Consider the following 19,303-nt stretch of genomic DNA (forward strand, 5'->3'; position numbering starts at 1 on the left):
AGACCATATTAGATCAACTTGTGAAATGAAAACTAAATTACTGACTGACTTCAATTTCTCCCATTTCTATACAATGGACCTCAGACATCACAGGTTACTGTCTCAGATAAAGGTTATCTTTTGAAACAAAAGAATCATTAAATCTTTTCTCCTAAATCTGAGACAGATTTCTACAATTAACTCTACTGAGATTGTAGCTATGGATCTTTTATATACAGTATGTCCTTCTAACAATTTATTTGGTTGGCAATCAGCAAAATGCCAGAGTTTTGAGAGTTAAACTTCAAGTATTAGTCTGTTGTGTGCCTTCCTATGAAACATCTGATTAATGTATTTTACCATGTCTTTCTTCAGTTACTATTTATAAGTAGGACTTAAACCAGGTCAGTACTAAGCATGTTGTGTAATCTTTGTTTTTATTGTGTATATCTGCCACAAGAATTGCTTCTCAAAGGTTTATGTATACATGAATGTATATAAAATGTCATGACAGCAATATTCGGAATGCTACTGGAAAAATCTGTCATCAATGAACAGTTTTTGGGTTGTTTTTGTTGGTTTTTTTTAATAAAAAAGGGTTTATCTGGGTTATTTGGTATTAAAGTGATTTATAATAATAGGCAGTGAAATAAATCACTGCAATGAAAAAGAGAAGATGAAAATGCTTAAACCTAAGCAGGGAAAAATCAAAGTTGATTCAAAACCACATTAATGAATAACTTCTACCCTGAGTAAGATTAAATTTCAAGGAAGTTACAATAAAAAGTACACAATGAGCTTGACCTCCATAAATCACACATATTTTGTATTCATCAAGAGCACACTAACACAACATAACATTTCCCTAATATGAGTTTGTGAATAAAACACAAATAAAAAGGGAATGAGAGAGAGCTGGTAATGGTCAGTGATATACTGATATGGGTATCAATATTTTAACAAGCAGCTCCAAATTCACTCTCTTTAGCCTGTGAGGAACCTTACATTTATGACTGCACAGTGTGTGTGTGTGGGGAGGGAAGGAAAATGTGGAGTCTGCCTATGGTTTTTTTGGAAATGTTTTGAAGCCTTTCGTTTGGTACAATCTGAGCCATCGTAGAAGGCCAACCATTTGCTCTTAGGAGCATTATTACCAGCCTGATCTAGCAGAGATGTTCTATTAGTATTGAAGAGGGGATTGAATTGTACTAGAAGCAAGGAAATCAACGCAACATTCCCCTTTCAGATGGGCGTGCAGAAGTTTAAGGAGGTGCTGCTGGAAGCCACCGCCATTGCATCAGTGAAGCTGATAACAATTAAATGAAGAATACTAATCTTTAAATAGATTAGCCTCTGAGCATGGGATTAACAAGTGAAATTCTTCCATTATTGGGATAATTGCTGCTTCCTCTGAAGAGTCTGGTAGTGACCACTGTTAAAACAGAATATTGGACTTGCCTGACCACTATTGTGATCTCACCAATAGTCACAGTTCCTGTGTTCTTCTTAGCCCCTGTGTAGTTTCCAATTGCACCATTGGAAGAACTACAGCAGATGAATTGTCACTTACATAACATTTCAGACAAGAGAAAAATGGACCTTTGAACAATTTCTGGAACATACAAGATGTAAACATACTTATCATATCAAATACACAAGCCTTTTAACCTCTTTTTATATTGTACTCATTTTTTTTATTGTGTTTGATTTCCTACATATCCTTTTTGCAATACCTCAAGCAGTAACACAGTACCCAGCTGCAAGTGCATGTCTGTGGATTGTTTTAGAAATAGTCCTTCTATACTCCAGTAACATGAGCTATCTACCAGTTGTGACGGACCCAGACCAGTGGGGTACAGGAGTCTGGTAGAGGGCAAATATGCTGGTGACTGGATGAGTAGTTTTCTGTTCCCTGAGTGACCAGAGAAGGGGCTGCACTAGAGTAATCAGGAACCTGCTAGAACCAGTTAAGGCAGGCAGGCTAATTAGGACACCTGGAGCCAATTAAGAAGAAGCTGCTAGAATCAATTAAGGCAGGCTAATCAGGGCACCTGGGTTTTAAAAGGAGCTCACTTCAGTTTGTGTTGCTAGTGTGAGGAGCTAGGAGCAAGAGATGCAAGGAGCTAAGAGTGTGTGCTGCTGGAGGACTGAGGAGCACAAGTGTTATCAGACACCAGGAGGAAGGTCCTGTGGTGAGAATAAGGAAGGTGTTTGGAGGAGGCCATGGGGAAGTAGCCCAGGGAGTTGTAGCGGTCATGCAGCTGTTACAGGAGGCACTATAGACAGCTGCAGTCCAGAGGGCCCTGGGCTGGAACCTGGAGTAGAGAGTTGGCCCGGGTTCCCCCCAAACCTCCCAATTGACCTTGACTGTGGGTTCTTCCAAAGGGGAAGGTCTCTGGGCTGTTCCCCAACCCACATGGTGAATCTCTGAGGCAAGAAAATCTGCCAACAAGCGCAGGACCCACCAAGATAGAGGAGGAACTTTGTCACACAGTGTTTTATGATCTTTTGTACAAAGAACTACATTTGGGGGATGGAAATCAATGTTCTCAACTTAGCCTGTGATTACCCAAAATATGCTCCTGGACTTTTAGTACCAAAAGAAGAGGAGCTAAAGGCAGGTATCTGGAGTTGTCAGGAATAGCATTATCAGCATAAGCAGAGTATGTGAAGGCAGTTTTCTGAAACTATACAATGAAACCAAACTGATGCTGTCTAGTAGTAATGGAGATTATTTCTTTGTTGATGGATAGCAAGTATGCAATACAGTAGTCATTAAAACTCAAAGCTAAGATCTGAAGAAGGGAATTCCTTTGGCTCATAAAAGGAAATCTTTGCTATGGTAAATAGCTGATGACATTACACATATAAGTCTGTATGTTAAGTATATGCTAGAGTTTTCTATGCTGATAGATATCATGAAGCTGAACAACCTGAGGAGACTCATACATATTTATATATATATATAAAGGCATGCGTATATAAGTGAAATATTTATTAACAGAATTTTTTAACCATTTTTTTATTTTAATCATTGTATGCTACACAAATTTGCTTAAAGCTGTTTAAAATTAAATAGAAAATGTGTTCTTACCAAAATAACTTGGAAAAGTACTGGAACAAGATTACTTTCTTCAACAAGGCTGTAAAAAATAACATTTTTATTTATATTAATGATCTGTTATTTAACACAATGAACTTACACAGGGAGCAGTGCAGCACAAGTCTTTGATGCTAAAATCTGTGACCTAGAACCTCATTCTTTGACTAACTTTTCATATAAATGAATTCCACTCCAGCTATTAAATAGAAACAGCAATGTAATTCTTCAGTGGAAATTACTCCTTGGGCTGGCCTTACTGATGTGAGGCAAATGAGTGGAACAGTAAGAAAATTAATATTTTTTTAAATGGCAGAAATTAATTAAAATTCAGAAACAGTATCAAACAGGCAATGTAGATGGTAAAATAATTTGAACTAATAGACCACAAAGCATACAGTGAATTTATAAGTATGCTGTGTGGTAATTTTGTATGTATGCCCAATTTACTATCTTCTCTACTCTAAAATAATAATGTCCAATGAATTTGCAGCATCTTCTTTTTTTAAAAAAAGTGTTCAACTGCTCAACCAGCATATTCTAAATATTTTCTCCATAAAAATCAGATACAGATCATATATTATAAGAGGGGAATATTCAGAAAAAGGACAACAGCAACAACTATTAAAATTTATACAGCATTTTTTCATCCTACAACTGCAAAGTGTTTTATGTGTATTAATAAATTAACCTTCACAATATCCTTGTGAAATAACCATCGGTTCAATTTGCTTCCTTTTAAGTTAACTCTCATTGATTTGAGTGGGAACAGGAACTGGTCCCTTATTTCCAAATAGCTAAAATCTGATTTGCTTTAAAAGTGTTCTACTCTGTTTTAATAATTTAATCTTAGTAGCTTACCTCATACAAAAATCAAACTAAGTTAAAAGAAAATTAAGACCACCAAGTCAAACACTAAGAAGTTCAAAAATGCCAATATTAAAATTGTTTTACCACCTTAATTTGACCCCCTTGTATCTCTACATTATGTGATCAAGCAGTTAAAACTATATCATACTATTTTTTTCCAAAGGGTCCCTGCCTCATTCAGTGCACGGGATTGATGGTGCTCACTGGTCGAGAAGCTATTGGCTATTTCATTTTATCCACATCACTCAATGTGCTACACCATGGCTTAGTTGCCACACATCATCCAAACCATGCCACTGAATAAAGAATTATTCATTTTCTCATGGGCTTTCACTTGGGTGCTTTCATCATTTATGTTTTTGAAGCACTAAGAGACAATGACTATCTTCCCAACATCCCCATGAGATTAGGTGGTATTGTTATCCCCATTGTACAGATGAGGAGCTGAAGCATTGAGAGATCAAGGCCAAAATTGTCCAAAGTGTCCACAAATTTTGGTTGCTGAACTGGAGATGCCTAAAATCTACTTTTTCAGAGTATTTGGTATAGTAATATTATGCAGACAAGCCACTAACAAGGGGTGATACACAGACTTTGCTAGGGGATTTCATAGCTACTATTTGCTAGACCATAGAGTAATGATGAGACACTCAAATCTTGAGGTCAACTCCAGATTTTGGAATGGAGTTTGCTTTATTAATGTAAACGCTTCAGTCCTTGTCCTCCACCAACCTAACCCTTTCTAACCAGTACTCATGTTCCACGAGCTTGTCCTTTTCTGTCCCTGCTCCCCCACAATCTGACTCTGTCCCTTTCAACATCTACCCATACCCAACCTGCTCTACCCAGTTCCACACCCCTACGTTTCAGGGAGGCTGCTCTTTCTTCTCTTCTATGCTATCTAGGTGCCAGCAGGGGGACCATTTTGATCATAGGAGAGTGTCTCCCTGATTCCAGTTCTTATGCCCAGCACAATAGCAGCCAGAAACAGCAATTACACAAAGTCCAGCTTGGCTCCTGCAGCCCTTGGATTGAGCATGCTCTGTGTAGATGGCATCTTTTGTGAATTTATCTGCCAGCCACTAGCAGGCCTCTACTGAGCAAGTGCAAACTACAATTTTCAAAGCAATATAATTTGGCCAAATGTGGGTGGATTTTCATAGGCCAAATAGAATACACCAGTTACTCTACCAAATTTTAAGTCCCTACTCTAAAGCAAGGTGGTGCTAGACCTTCTCAATGAAATGGGTGTAAGATTTTTTTTAACATTGGAAATGCACTGTATTTTTCCCAGCCTCATCTTCAAAAACAGTGGAACCATTTTGCTGAAACTTTATCCAAAACAATTCAGTCTGAGGCAGAGAGACAGCATAGAAAGGAAATAGACAACCTTTACTATATGTTTTGCTGTCAGTTAACACCCATAATTAACAAAGAAACAATTTATTAAAAAATACAACCCACTCTCTCTTTTGTGTGTAGCAAACAAAAAATCCGGTCTTAAACAGAACCATGTTAACATGTGCTCTATTAGAAACAGAGGGAAACAAAATTTGCTAAATAGGAAAGACAAATAACAGTAAAGAAAAATTTCATTTTAATGTGCCCAGAGAATACTACTAAAAAAGTAGTGTGATAGTTGTTTTTATGGTGCTGTTTAGTACAAAATGATTCTGTTATTTAAAAAAATAAACTCAGGGAATTTATTGCTTGCGAATGGTGCTAGACCAGTGGTTCTCAACCTATTTACCAATGTGTTATGTGCGCCGCATCCAATACTACCTCTCTGGCCCTGAGAATGTCACATGGCCCGCAGTTCTGTGCTGATTGGGCCGCAGGTTGAGAACCACTATGAGGGAGGGGTAAGAGGACCATTCATTCGCTGTAATAGGAGGTTACTTACTTGTGACTGGAGGTTCTTCAAGATGTGTGGTCCCTATCTGTATTCCTTTGACTCATGGTTTCGTCCCGGGTGATAAATGGCGGGGCGGACCAACGACCTCTCCAGTTCTTTCTCCACCACGAATCAACAGATCCACAGCAGAGGGGAAGGAGGGTGGGAAGTAGAATACAGATAGGGACCACACATCTCAAAGACCCTCCTCCTTTTCTTTGAGTGATGGTCTCTATTGTATTCCACTGAGGGTGATTAACAAGCAATACTTAAGTCGGAGGAGGGTGAGAGGATGAAGACGGAAGGGTTAATGGAGCTGCACCAAAGGAGGCCTCCACTGCCAAGTTCTGCACCAAGGATATAATGTGTAGCAAAGGTGTGTACTCGTGCCGCTCTATGTATATCCCAGAGTGGTAGGTCCTGGAGGGAGACCAGGATTGAAACCTGGTCTCTCGTGGAATGAGCCTGAAGCATGCCAGATACTTGGTAGCAGAGTGCAATGTACACTGAAATCCACTTGGAGATTCTCTGTTGAGACTCCCTGACCTTTCACTCTTTCAGTTGTAGCAACAAACAGTCTGGGGGATTTTCTGATTGGCCTTTTCCTCTGCAGGTAACATATATCGAGGGAGTGGAGTCGTCATTCCTCTTCTGAGGCATGTGGCTTCAGGAACAAAGCAGTTAAGTGAATGGATTGATTAACGTGAAAATGGGAGAGGGCCTTTGGCAGAAATTTGGGATACAGGTGCAGGGAGACTTTATCTGTATGGAACGTTGCAAAAGGAGGGTCTGCCATCATGGCCCCAAGTTCACTGACCCTTCTTGGTGAAGTGATAACAAGGAAGGGGACTTTCATGGCATGAAGGGACATAGAGCACGATGACAATGGTTTGAAGGGTGGTTTAGTTAGTGTGGATATAACAAGGTTGAGGTCAAACTGGGTAGCTCTGAGTTTTATGGGTTGGAAGGTTCTGATGAGACCTTTCCAAAATCTAGAAGTCAACAGGTGTGTAAAGACAGCGTCCTTCACGGGGGAGTGGAAGGTGCTAACTGCCACTAGGCAGACCTTGAGAGAGTTGAAGATAAGACTGGATGCTTTCAAAAACAGGAGATAGTCCAGGAGGAGGGGAATCCCCACCATTTCTGGGGAAAGTCCCTTTTTATTGGAGCCAGCAGGCAAAATGTTTCCACTTGGCCCAGTAACAATGCCTAGTGGATTCTTTCTTGCTGCTAAAGAGGATGTTTTGCACTTCTGATGAACATGCCCTTTCTAGAGAAGATGCCCATCCAAATACCACGTTCTGAGGTGAAGCGCCTGTGGCTTGGGATGTCTGATCTTGCCGTTGTGCTGAATCAGTAGATCTGGGAAGGTAGGGATGGGGATGGGAGGACAGGGTGACATACGAAGGAGGCTGGGAAACCAGCACTGTCTGGGCCACCAGGGGGGTGATTAGGCTGATTGTCACTCAGTCTCATCTGATCTTGTGGAGTACCCGTGGTAGGAGCAGGAGACAACAGAAGACATAATTGAAATGGTCCGGCCAGGAGAGAATGAGGGCGTCCTCCTGGGAGTGATGTTCCAGCCCCCCACTGGAACAATATGCATTGCATTTTCTGTTCACTGGGGATGCAAAGAGGTCTCTGATCAGAGTTCCCCATTTGTTGAAGATGTCATATAATACAGTGTTGTGGAGTTCCCACTCATGATTGATCATACATTGTCTGCTGAGCAAGTCCGCAATTGCATTCTGTGCTGAATGCAGCACATCTTGATGGGGAGGTATAATCTCCCTAGAGGTAGAGAGGGTCCAGAAAAGCGTGGAGATGTTGGGTCTCCCAGAATAAACATGTCCTGGGGTTCTGACGCTCTCCCCAGTCTATCAGGAGTTAAGGGCACCCACTCTGTACCCAGTACCAGCACCGGAGTGAAGGGCTTCTCCGAAACAGAATGGTCTCTTGTTTTATGAAGCACTGATGTGGTCAGTGTCGGTGGTCTGTACCCAGTACGGGTGGATCTGCCTTCTTGTGAGGCCTCTACTCAAGTTGATGAGGCTTGGCACGTGTTCCCGTTCTTGTGGAAGCAGCATCCCCTTTCTTGGGCTTGCAGGAAGCCTTACTGTCGTGCTTATGGTCACGGTTCCTCACCTCCTTACTAGGCCCCCGGTTTGTGGGGTCCATAGTGGTGATACCACTGGTGTCGGACTGTAACTCTGTAGCTGGAGGGGCACTCCTGGATATCTCAGCCCAGTGTATGGGGGAAGTTTTCCCCAGCCTGGAACCAAATGAGACCTCATGGTGACTTCTATGAGGTGCTTCTGGAGGTAGAGAGCCTGACCTTCTCAGATACGGCTGGGGAAGGACTGGCAGTTACTGCATCTGGATGTGATGTGGCCCTCTCACAAGCAGTAGAGACAGCATTGATGTTCGTCCTTACTAAAGATACGTGGGTAGGAGGCACAAATTTTAAAGCCTGGGGTCTTTGGCATAGTCTAATATCCATGAATAGTTACAGGGGAGGAGTGGTTACGAAGAAAAAATAAGCCCCTAAACTATCTATTCTACTCTAAAACTACTAAAAACTATTTAAAACAATAAAAACAGTGAAATTCTGTAAAAACTAACTATATACAACTTTGTTTGTTAAGGTGCACCACATGCAAGCAGACCCTGATTGTTCCGACCCGGACCATGCAGCGGTGAGAAGGATCTGGAGACAGTCAGTCTGCCCTGTCCTTTATCACCTCGGACAAAACCATGGGCCACATCTGTGGACCAACAGACACTATTTTTAAATCCTCTGGCTCCAGAAGCATGGTGCACATATGCAAAACCCTTGTGAAATACAATAGGGACTCTCACTCGAAGAACCACCATCACTGGCCTCTCCTCTTAGGTTATTAAAAATGGTACCAATTTTTAAGGATGTTTTTGATGAAGAAATCAATGATGGTTAGAAATTCAACTGACCCCACATACTCATTTCATATAGGCCACTTAACTTTCGTCTCAAGATGGATTTGAATTGGTGACTGAGAATCGCAAGGCTCCTTACTTCAAACTTGTAAGCCATCCAAAACCTGAGCATACACCTTATCTGTTATGTTTTCTCTGAACTATAAACAGAGTAATTAAACTTAAATTAACCTTTCTCCCCACCCTTACAAGTCTGTCATATTTGCAATTAACTTATTTTCTATTAATCACCTGATTTTCTGCATACCTGCAGTGCTTCTGGTAACTAACATAAATTGTAGTTCTTGGATGACAGAGCTAGGTACCCAAGGGAGAGAAACACACAATGCAGAGCTCAGTGAAGAAGCATTTATCCTGAAAAGGTTTCAGATAAAGTGTCACAATCTAAGTATAACTTTAAAAAACCTGATCTGGTTATGTTGTTATAAAGTACCATTCCACTGGACAGTTTTCAAGCACTATATCAGCATGATTATCTTAGGCAACATAACTCAAAAATGAATTTGACCAAGCACACTACACTGAAGTATAGTATAATTCCATGTAAAATAAATACAGCCCCTGTGTAACCAACAGCCCTCCTCCCCAAGTTCCATAGCCTCCTCACCCAGACGCCCAAGAACACGGTGGGGGGGCCTCCGTCCACCCAGTCACTCCACCCCAGATGATCGCCCAAGCATCAGAAGGCTGGCCTTCAATAAGAGTTAAAGTTTTAAAATGCAGTGTGTCCTTTTCCATCCCTCCTCCCCCACCCATCCCAGGCTATCTTGGCAATTATCCCCCTACTTCTGTGAGGAACTAATAAAGAATGCATGAATGTGAAAAAACAATGACTTTATTGCCTCTGCAAGTGGGAGGGGAGGGTGGGGTGGAGTGGGGTGGGGTGGTTGGTTTACAGGGAAGTAGAGTGAACTGGGTCGGGGGGGGGGGTTGGAGGGTTCATCAAGGAGAAACAAACAGAAGTTTCACACAGTAGCCTGGCCAGTCACAAAACTCGTTTTCAAAAATTCTCTGATGCGCACCGCGCCCTGCTGTGCTCCTCTAACCGCCCTGGTGTCTGGCTGCGCGTAATCAGCGGCCAGGCGAGTTGCCTCAACCTCCCACCCCGCCATAAAGGTCTCCCCCTTACTCTCACAGATATTGTGGAGCGCACAGCAAGCAGCAATAACAATGGGGATATTCTTTTCGCTGAGGTCTGAGCGAGTCAGTAAGCTGCGCCAGCGCGCTTTTAAACGTCCAAATGCACATTCCACCACCATTCGGCACTTGCTCAGCCTGTAGTTGAACAGGTCCTGACTCCTGTCCAAGCTGCCTGTGTACGGCTTCATGAGCCATGGCATTAATGGGTAGGCTGGGTCCCCAAGGATCACGATAGGCATTTCAACATCCCCAATGGTCACTTTCTGGTCCGGGAAGAAAGTCCCTTCCTCCAGCTGTCGAAACAGACCAGAGTTCCTGAAGACGCGAGCATCATGTACCTTTCCCGGCCATCCCACGTTGATGTTGGTGAAACGTCCCTTGTGATCCACCAGGGCTTGCAGCAGCATTGAAAAGTACCTCTTGCGGTTTACGTAGTCGGTGGCTTGGTGCTCCGGTGACAAGATAGGGATATGGGTACCGTCTATGGCCCCGCCACAGTTTGGGAATCCCATTTCAGCAAAACCATCCACTATTGACTGCACGTTGCCCAGAGTCACTACCCTTGCTATCACCAGGTCTTTCATTGCCCTGGCAAATTGGATCACAGCAGCCCCCACCGTAGATTTGCCCACTCCAAATTGATTCCCGACTGACTGGTAGCTGTCTGGCGTTGCAAGCTTCCACAGGGCTATCGCCACTCGCTTCTCAACTGTGAGGGCTGCTCTCATCTTGGTATCCTGGCGTTTCAGGGCAGGGGAAAGCAAGTCACAAAGTTCCATGAAAGTGCCCTTACGCATGCGAAAGTTTCGCAGCCACTGGGAATCGTCCCATACCTGCAGCACGATGCGGTCCCACCAGTCTGTGCTTGTTTCCCGGGCCCAGAATCGGCGTTCCACGGCATGAACCTGCCCCAGTGACACCATGATTTCCACATTGCTGGGGCCTGCGCCTTGTGAGAGGTCTATGTCCATGTCAATTTCCTCATCACTCTCGTCGCCACGCTGCAATCGCCTCCTCGCCTGGTGCGGGTTTCGCTTTGGCATGTCCTGGCTCTGCATATATTCCAGGACAATGCGCGTGGTGTTCATAGTGCTCATAATTGCCGCGGTGATCTGAGCGGGCTCCATGATCCCAGTGCTAGCTATGACGCCTGGTCAGAAAAAAGGCGCGAAAGTAGTATCTGATGGAACAGGAGAAGGAGGAGGGCGGGAGGGAGGGAGGGCCGAGTGACGACATGGCGTACAGGTACAGGGAATTAAAATCAAGAAAGGTGGCTGTGCATCAGGGAGAAACACAAACAACTGTCACACAGAATGGTCCCCCCAAAGATTAAACTGAAAACCCTGGGCTTAGCAGGCCGTTGATTTCACGGAGGAAGGGGAAGCAAATGAATACAGAACAAATCTATTTTTTACATCTTAAGCTGGCAGCCGACGGTGCAGCATGAGTGATAGCCTCTCCAGTACGATGATGACGGTTACCAGTCATAATATATCGTCGTCTGCCAAAAGGCAAGGGGCTGCTGCTGTGTAGCAATGCAGCCCCACGTCTGCCAGCCCCACGTCCGCCAGCACCCAGCATCGCCCTCAGCCTGTTCTGGGTGCTTAGCAGACAATACTGGGCAATTGGCAGAAAATAGTATATTACGACTGGTAGCCATCATCATCGAAACGGTAGCATGTCTGCCCAGGTGGCCATGATTGACAGCCACTCCAATACGACGATGACGGATACCAGTCATAATATACCATCTCCTAGCAAGGGGCTGGTGCAATGCAGCCCTACGGCTGCCAGCCCCATGGCTATCACTCATGCTACACCGTCTACCGCCAAAAGGCAGTTAGCAGCTGCTGCTGTGTAGCAATGCAGTCCCACGTCTGCCGGCACCCAGAGGACATATGGTGACGGTGAGCTCAGCTGAGCTGAGCGGGCTCCATGCTTGCCGTGGTATGTTGTCTGCACAGGTAACCCAGGTAAAAAGGCGCGAATCTATTGTCTGCCGTTGCTGTGACGAGGGGGGAGGGGCCTGACGACATGTACCCAGAACCGCCCGCGACACTGTTTTGCATCATCCGGGCATTCGGATCTCAACCCAGAATTCAAAGAAAAGGCGCGAAAGGCGCTTCTCGGCTCTCTTAGCTGTGGCGCAAACGTAGTATCTGACGGACTAGGGGAAGGAGGGAGGGCGGGCCGAGTGACGACATGGCGTACAGGTACAGGGAATTAAAATCAAGAAAGGTGGCCGTGCATCAGGGAGAAACACAAACAACTGTCACACAGAATGGTCCCCCCAAAGATTAAACTGAAAACCCTGGGCTTAGCAGGCCGTTGATTTGACGGAGGGAGGGGGAAGCAAATGAATACAGAGCAAATCTATTTTTTACATCTTAAGACGATGGTGCAGCGTGACTGATAGCCCTCGGCATCTTTCTGGGTGCTTGGCAGCAAATACGGGGCGGTGTATGACGATGGTCTTCAGGCCTATTGCACAATCGGCTGCTCAGGGAAGACTCTGCTAACGTACGATGACCCGACTTGTAATAGGACGGCTAACAGTCGTAATATACCATTTACTGCCAAAAGGCAAGCCCCACGGCTACTGCACCGTCTACCACCAAAAGGCAGTTAGCAGCTGCTGCTGTGTAGCAATGCAGTCCCACGTCTGCCGGCACCCAGAGGACATATGGTGACGGTGAGCTCAGCTGAGCTGAGCGGGCTCCATGTTGTCTGCACAGGTAACCCAGGTAAAAAGGCGCGAATCTATTGTCTGCCGTTGCTGTGACGGGGGAGGGAGGGGCCTGACGACATGTACCCAGAACCGCCCGCGACACTGTTTTGCATCATCCGGGCATTGGGATCTCAACCCAGAATTCCAAGGGGCGGCGGAGACTGCGGGAACTGTGGGATAGCTACCCATAGTGCAATGCTCCGGAAGTCGACGCTAGCCTTGTACTGTCGACGCGGTCCGCCGACTAGAGCACCTAGAGCATTTTATGTGTGGACACACACAATCGGCTGTATACAACCGATTTCAATAAAACCGGCTTCTATAAATTCGAACTAATTTCGTAGTGTAGACATACCCTCAGTAGTTTCAGCATTAGCCTGCTAAACCCAGCGTTGTGAGTTCAATCCTTGAGGGGGCCATTTAGGGAAGAACTGGGGTAAAAATCTGTCTGGGGACTGGTCCTGCTTTGAGCAGGGGGTTGGACTAGATGACCTCCTGAGGTCCCTTCCAACCCTATGATTCTATGAAAATACTTCTTAGAAGTATTATCTTCATAATGGTTGGCTATTGTGCCTACTATGATTACAATGGAAGTAGTAATACTTTTGTATTTATAAATGGATGCAATTTCACTCTCCAACTAAATGTTTGTTTAACCTGAAACATTCTGCTACTGTAATTTCCTTTTGCATGTCAGAGTTACAAATTATTATGATTAAAAAACTATACATGAGAAAACATTTTCCCTTCCCTATCCCAACATCTTGGGTTTCAATTTCCAGTTCTTGTATGTCTTAATATGGAGTACCTAATTTGGGGCATATCATAAATCATGAGCAGCATTAAAAAAAGAAATTAAGGAAAAAAACAACAACTTGATATCTACAAGCCTGATCATGAAAGGTGTTGAACCTTCACAGTTCCCAATGAAATACAAAAATTGTGGCAAGATCCATGGTTTGGAGTTTAGCCTTCTGTTCAGGCAGTAAAAATGTGTAGTTTTGGGGTTGGAATAATATACCAACCTAGGAAGGGGTGTGTGCAGGAAATTAAATTTGACTGCTTTTGGAGGGGCACATTACACACACACTGCTAGAATTTGCAGCACAGCACGGACACACATGTGTCCTTGAAGCTGCAACCACTAGTGGACATGATGACTCTAGAGCAGAAGGATCTGTCCCCAGTCTCTTCCCAGGGAGAAGTGAGGGCACTCCCTGCTTCTCTGAGTGCAAATAGACCCCAAGACCCACTTAGCTGCTCTTAGCCCCCCACCCTTCTTGAGTTCCCCCTCCCTCAGGATCCTTGCCCTAGGGACTGTTCCCCCTTAGCTGCTTCTCCCACACTCACTGCCCCCTCCCTCAGGGAACAGCTCTATTCCCTCATCTCTCCCTTCCCTATACTCCCCCCCGCACCATTGGGGACCCTGTGTTTCTCCCTCCCACCCTGACTGATCCCTTCCCTTGCCTGACCCACCCCCAGAGGCCTGGGAACACAGACAGCATGGCCAGCTGTAGCCCTCCAAAATCTTTACTTACTGTCCGGTGCCCTGTGCATGGGGCCAGGCTGTCATATGCATTCATTACTCCAGTTGGGGCGGCTGTCCTGGGTAGTAGAATACTACTACTGGATACGAGGATTGTCACTTCGTATCATCATTGCTGCTGATTGGTGGAAGCAGATGGCAGTGGAGGGGTGGGTGAGCTAGTGCAGTGTGGGAAACTGACCACAGGTAAGAGCTCTGTGTGGGGCTAGGGCATACTCCAGGAGCAGACTTCCAGTATGAAACCTGGGGGGGGGGGGGTAGAGAGAGAGGCAGGTGCCCCCCATCATCCCTAAATGGTGTCCCTGAAGGGGAGGAGGAGGAGGAAGAAGAGGAGCTCAACTGGCAGCCAGCCGCCCTGCTGCTTCCTCCCTCCCCAGGCTACGGGACACATGGAAATTTGGTTGGGGGGGGCGGGGGGGAGTGCCTGCTTGTCCCCCCTGTGCATGCCCCAGAACCTAGAGAAAAAGGTAATTTGCTGAAATCAATGGAAATTACAGGTGCTTAGCACTTCAGCACCATACCCTATGTTGGACGAGCAGAACAGCAAAGCAATGCCAGCACTCTATTTTTCTAAATCCATTTGGTTACCAAATACACCTCTACCTCGATATAACGCTGTCCTCAGGAGCCAAAAAATCTTACCACGTTATAGGTGAAACCGCGTTATATCGAACTTGCTTTGATCCACCGGAGTGCGCAGCCCCACTCCCCCAGAGCACTGCTTTACCGTGTTATATCTGAATTCGTGTTATATTGGGTCGCGTTATATCGGGGTAGAGGTGTATTGTACTTTTTTACATGCATCCTATTTGAACACTGGGCTAACCTCCACCAATGCAAACTGCAGTTTTCTTGACTACACTTGCGGTTTGCTCTGGTGAAGCTACATTGTTGGCTGGCCATTGATTAACAGAAGTGTGACAAATCCCCACTGTAGACAAAGGGATGAGTTCTCCAAAGCACTGAGGTGACTTAGAAGCCTAAATGCCATTGACTTGCAATGAGAAACTCCCCAGGGCCTAAGCCCCTTTTGAAAAAGGACTTTAGGCACTGTTGAAAATTTCACCCAAGGTCTAAGGATCCATTTTGTGGCTGCCAAAGAGCAGGCACATATCTTTTAATAAATGCCAAATACTCGTGATAAGTACCTGCAATTTTGTTTTGGATACGCCCACTATGAGTAAACAAAAACAACACTTGTTGGTACTGTTATAACTGATGGAGTCACAGGCTCTTATTTAAAATAAAGGATTAACTGTGTTAACATTTCTCATTACACAGCATAAATATCCCCCTCTGGAGAGGCAGCAATGCAATAACCAATAAATGTCTTCTAGTAAAATCAGAGTTAAACATATAAAAGAGAAATTGGCTTGGAGACCTGAGAAACAACTTAGGAGTTCATGCTTAATATATCAGATTGCATTCCAGTCAGTTCCTAGTTATCCTGTACTTCTGTTCTGGAGCACTGACTGGAAGAAACAGGTGAGCAAATGCTTTTATAGACAAATCTAAAAATGAATGAAAGCAGGACCACAAAATGAATGTATAGTTTAAATGCTAGAATTCTAAACAATAGATGTTAACAACACTAAGTAGTAAGAATAATAGTAAGAGGCCAATATGGCTGCATCACAAGCCCTTTAATGTCTTGAAAATAAAAAAGGAATCCTACAAAAATTGGAAACATGGACAAATTGCTAAGGAGGAGTACAAAAGAACAGCACAAGCATGAAGTTACAAGCTCAGACAGTCTAAAGCACAAAATGAGTTATACCTAGCAAGGGATAATAAAGGCAGTAAGAAGGGAGTCTAATAAATACATTCGGAACAAGAAAAACATGTAGGGAAGTCCACTATTTAGCAGGAAAGGAGAGCTAATGTATGACATCAAAAAGGGTGATGTGTTTCATGCCTATTTTGCTTCATTCTTCACTAAAAAGGTTAACTGTGACCATATGATTAACACAATTAATATAAAATCAAGGAACACTAACCTGTTTTCCTATTCTGGTTTAAGAATACCTAGATAAATTAGATGTATTCAAATTGATGGTAACTGATTAAATTAATCCTAAAGTACTTAAATTGAACCAATCTGCAGAACTATTAGCTATTACCTCCAAGAACTCCTGGAGGATGGGTAAGGTCCCAGAGGACTGGAAAAGGGTAAACATAGTACTACCTTCACAAAGGGGAACAAAGAGGACCCAGGAAATTATATACCACTCAATCTAATTTTGATATCTGGAAAGATACTGGAACAAATTATTAAAATCTATTTTTAAGCATCTAGACAAAGTAATAGCCAACATGGATTTATCAAAAAAAAAAAACAAAAAAAAAAAAACACCCCAAACCACAACTTAATTCCCTTTTTTGACAGGGTTACTGGCCTAATGGATGGCGGGAAGCAATAGGTGTGGTATATTTTGGTTCTAGTAAAGCCTCTGACACAAAAGACTCTCTCATAAGCAAACTAGGGAATTTTTTCCCTAGATTAAATTATTTCAGCTGGGAGCACAACTGGTTGAAAAAACATACTCAGAGTAGTCATCAAACTAGGAGGTCATATCCAGTGGGGTCCCGCAGGAGTCTGTCCTGGATCCAGTACTATTCAATATTTTCATTAATAACCTGGATAATGGAGTGGAGAGTATGCTTATAAAATTTGCTGATGACACCACATCTTCAATTAGCCAAAAAGTAATGTCCACCTGGGAATTCCCCAGCATGGAAGAATCCAAACTCCAGTTGGAACCAATGATAAGGGTCACTAAGTTTAAAACAAGGACTTATACTTAATACCCAGCATCATATTCAATTCAAAACAACTTTGACAAAATTAGAGAATCGGTCTGAAATCAAAAAGATGAATTTCAATGAAGACAAGTGCAAAGTACTACACTTAAGAAGGAAAAATGAAATGCACAACTACACAATGGAGAAAAACCGGCTAGGTAGTAGTACTACTGAAAAGGACCTGGGGATTGTAATGGATCACAAATTGAATCTGAATCAACAATGTGATGCAGTTTCAAAAGAGACACATATTCTGGGGTATATTCGCCCGAGTGTCGTACATATGAGACAGAAGGTAACTGTCCCATCTATTTGGTCCTGGTGAGGTCTCAACTGGAGTATTGTGTCCAGTTCTGTGCGCCACACTTTAGGAAAGATATGGACAAATTGGCGAGAGTCCAGATGAGAGCAACAAAAATGATAAGAGGTTTAGAAAACCTACCGATGAGGAAAGGTTAAAAAAAATTGGCATGTTTAGTCTTGAAAGAAGACAGAGGGACCTGATAACAGCCTCCAAATATGTTAAGGGCTATTGTAAAGAGGATAGTGATCAATGCTCTCCATGTCCACTGAAAGTAGGATAAGTAGTAATGGGCTTAATCTACAGCAAGGGAGATTTAGGTAAGAAAAACTAACTAGTCCTTATAGTTAGAAAACTTCTGGAACAGATTACCAAGGAAAGCTGTGGAATCCCTGTCTAATGTGTTTTTAAGAACACATTAGACAAACACCTGCCAAGGATGGTTTAGGTCTACTTGGCACTGTCTCAGCTTGAGGGGATCAACTAGATGACCTCTCGAGGTCTCTTGCAGCACTACATTTCTATAATTTTATGTTCATGTTACAACTGTTACTTTGCATAGTAGCAGAAGCATATTTTCTGGAAGAGAAAAGGAATTTAGAAAACCAAAACCATTAATTTTATTATGCAGCTTCAATCTGCATTCCATTTCATTCCGCTGGCACAGTTTCCCAGACTTGAGAGGGCATATTGCTTATATCAAGACCCCGGATTTGGATTTTAGCTTGTAAACTGTGTAATGGAGGAGAGAGGGAGGTCATGATAACATGGCAAGTAAGATGGCAAGGCATTGCTATGGTAAGGTTTGAATGAATTTACATCATGATAAGTCAGAAGATACTGAAGCAGGCACATGAAGAAAAGATATCTTCAAGTAGCCAAAAACTAATTGCCAGCTGGGAATTCCCCAGCATGGAGGAATCTGTGACACTCCAGTTGGAACCAATGATAGGGGGTCACTAAATTTAAAACAAGGACATATACTTAATATCCAGCACTATATTCAAGGATTCCTGCAGAAAAAAAGAACTTGTCTACCATAAAGCAGGAAGATGAACTATGGATCATTCCATCCTTAGTATTGTACTTCTAGTTATGTGGGCAAGTTAATATTAGAAGAGTAAAACCCCATCCCAAATATCAAAATTAGAAATTGCTTTTATATATTTCTACTTTTCCCCCTTCTTTGGCTTTCCCCATATTATAAGGTGATCTCTCAAGCTATTTTAGTGACATCACTGGTAAAGTAGTTAGATGCTCAACTACTACAGTGATGGGTGCTACAGACACCCTAAAATAGGCACATGCAAAATACCGTGAGTCATTATGGGAGTTTACAGATGATAATCTGGAGGGAAGTCCTAGTTCCCTTTCCTAACTTTTGAAGGATGCCAGAGGAGCCAATTGTTTTGTTTCAAAATACTACCAGTTTCCCAAAGTTCACAAACAAGTTTTTCCACCTCAAGGAAAGTTACACAGATGCAGACATAATTCCTCATAATGTTAATCTATCAGTTCTCATAGGCTAAGTATGTGCTCTTGTAAGCAATGCTGGACATAGCACTTTTCCCTCTGAGTTAGTATTAAACCCCAGTGCTGAGTTGGATGCTACCTTATGGATGATATATACACACAATAAAGAAAAAGGTGAATTCTTCTAGCCATTAAAAATTCGACCACACTTTTCACAAGAATGGATGTGGCAATGTCGTGGGTAGATTCCAATTTGAATAGTTTTATTTCTCTTACCTAATTTCCCTTTAATTTAAATTAGCTAATTTATTCTTCACTTCCTGTTCCAAACTGTGTAGTTTTGCTAATCAGTTTCTGTGATTCACACTAGAAGTTCCTGTATTTTAGTGATGTAAGTGCTATTCTATTTATAAAACACACCCAACAACAAGAAAATACATGTACATAGTTTTAAAAAAAACACAGTATTTATATAAAAAAGGAAATCCAAAGCAAAC

At 43.1% G+C, this 19,303-nt stretch overlaps 1 protein-coding gene and 1 long non-coding RNA gene across 4 annotated transcripts in view; one reads left to right on the plus strand and one right to left on the minus strand.

The window, feature by feature from the left end:
* ULK4 (unc-51 like kinase 4) overlaps positions 1 to 19,303 on the minus strand; it is a 408,217-nt gene that overhangs the window by 197,755 nt on the left and 191,159 nt on the right. For all 3 annotated transcript variants that reach the window (XM_024107953.3, XM_005278594.4, XM_065587118.1), the window contains one exon: positions 3,074 to 3,122. In XM_024107953.3, coding sequence (XP_023963721.2) covers positions 3,074 to 3,122 — 49 coding nt within the window. The remainder of the gene's footprint in view (positions 1 to 3,073; positions 3,123 to 19,303) is intronic.
* LOC135981950 (uncharacterized) lies at positions 2,073 to 8,624 on the plus strand. Its single transcript, XR_010599169.1, has 3 exons — positions 2,073 to 2,171; positions 6,457 to 6,523; positions 8,489 to 8,624. It is a non-coding gene; the product is annotated as an uncharacterized LOC135981950 (long non-coding RNA).

The sequence above is a fragment of the Chrysemys picta genome, chromosome 2 (assembly GCF_011386835.1).
Source record: "Chrysemys picta bellii isolate R12L10 chromosome 2, ASM1138683v2, whole genome shotgun sequence".
NCBI classification, from domain to species: domain Eukaryota; kingdom Metazoa; phylum Chordata; order Testudines; family Emydidae; genus Chrysemys; species Chrysemys picta.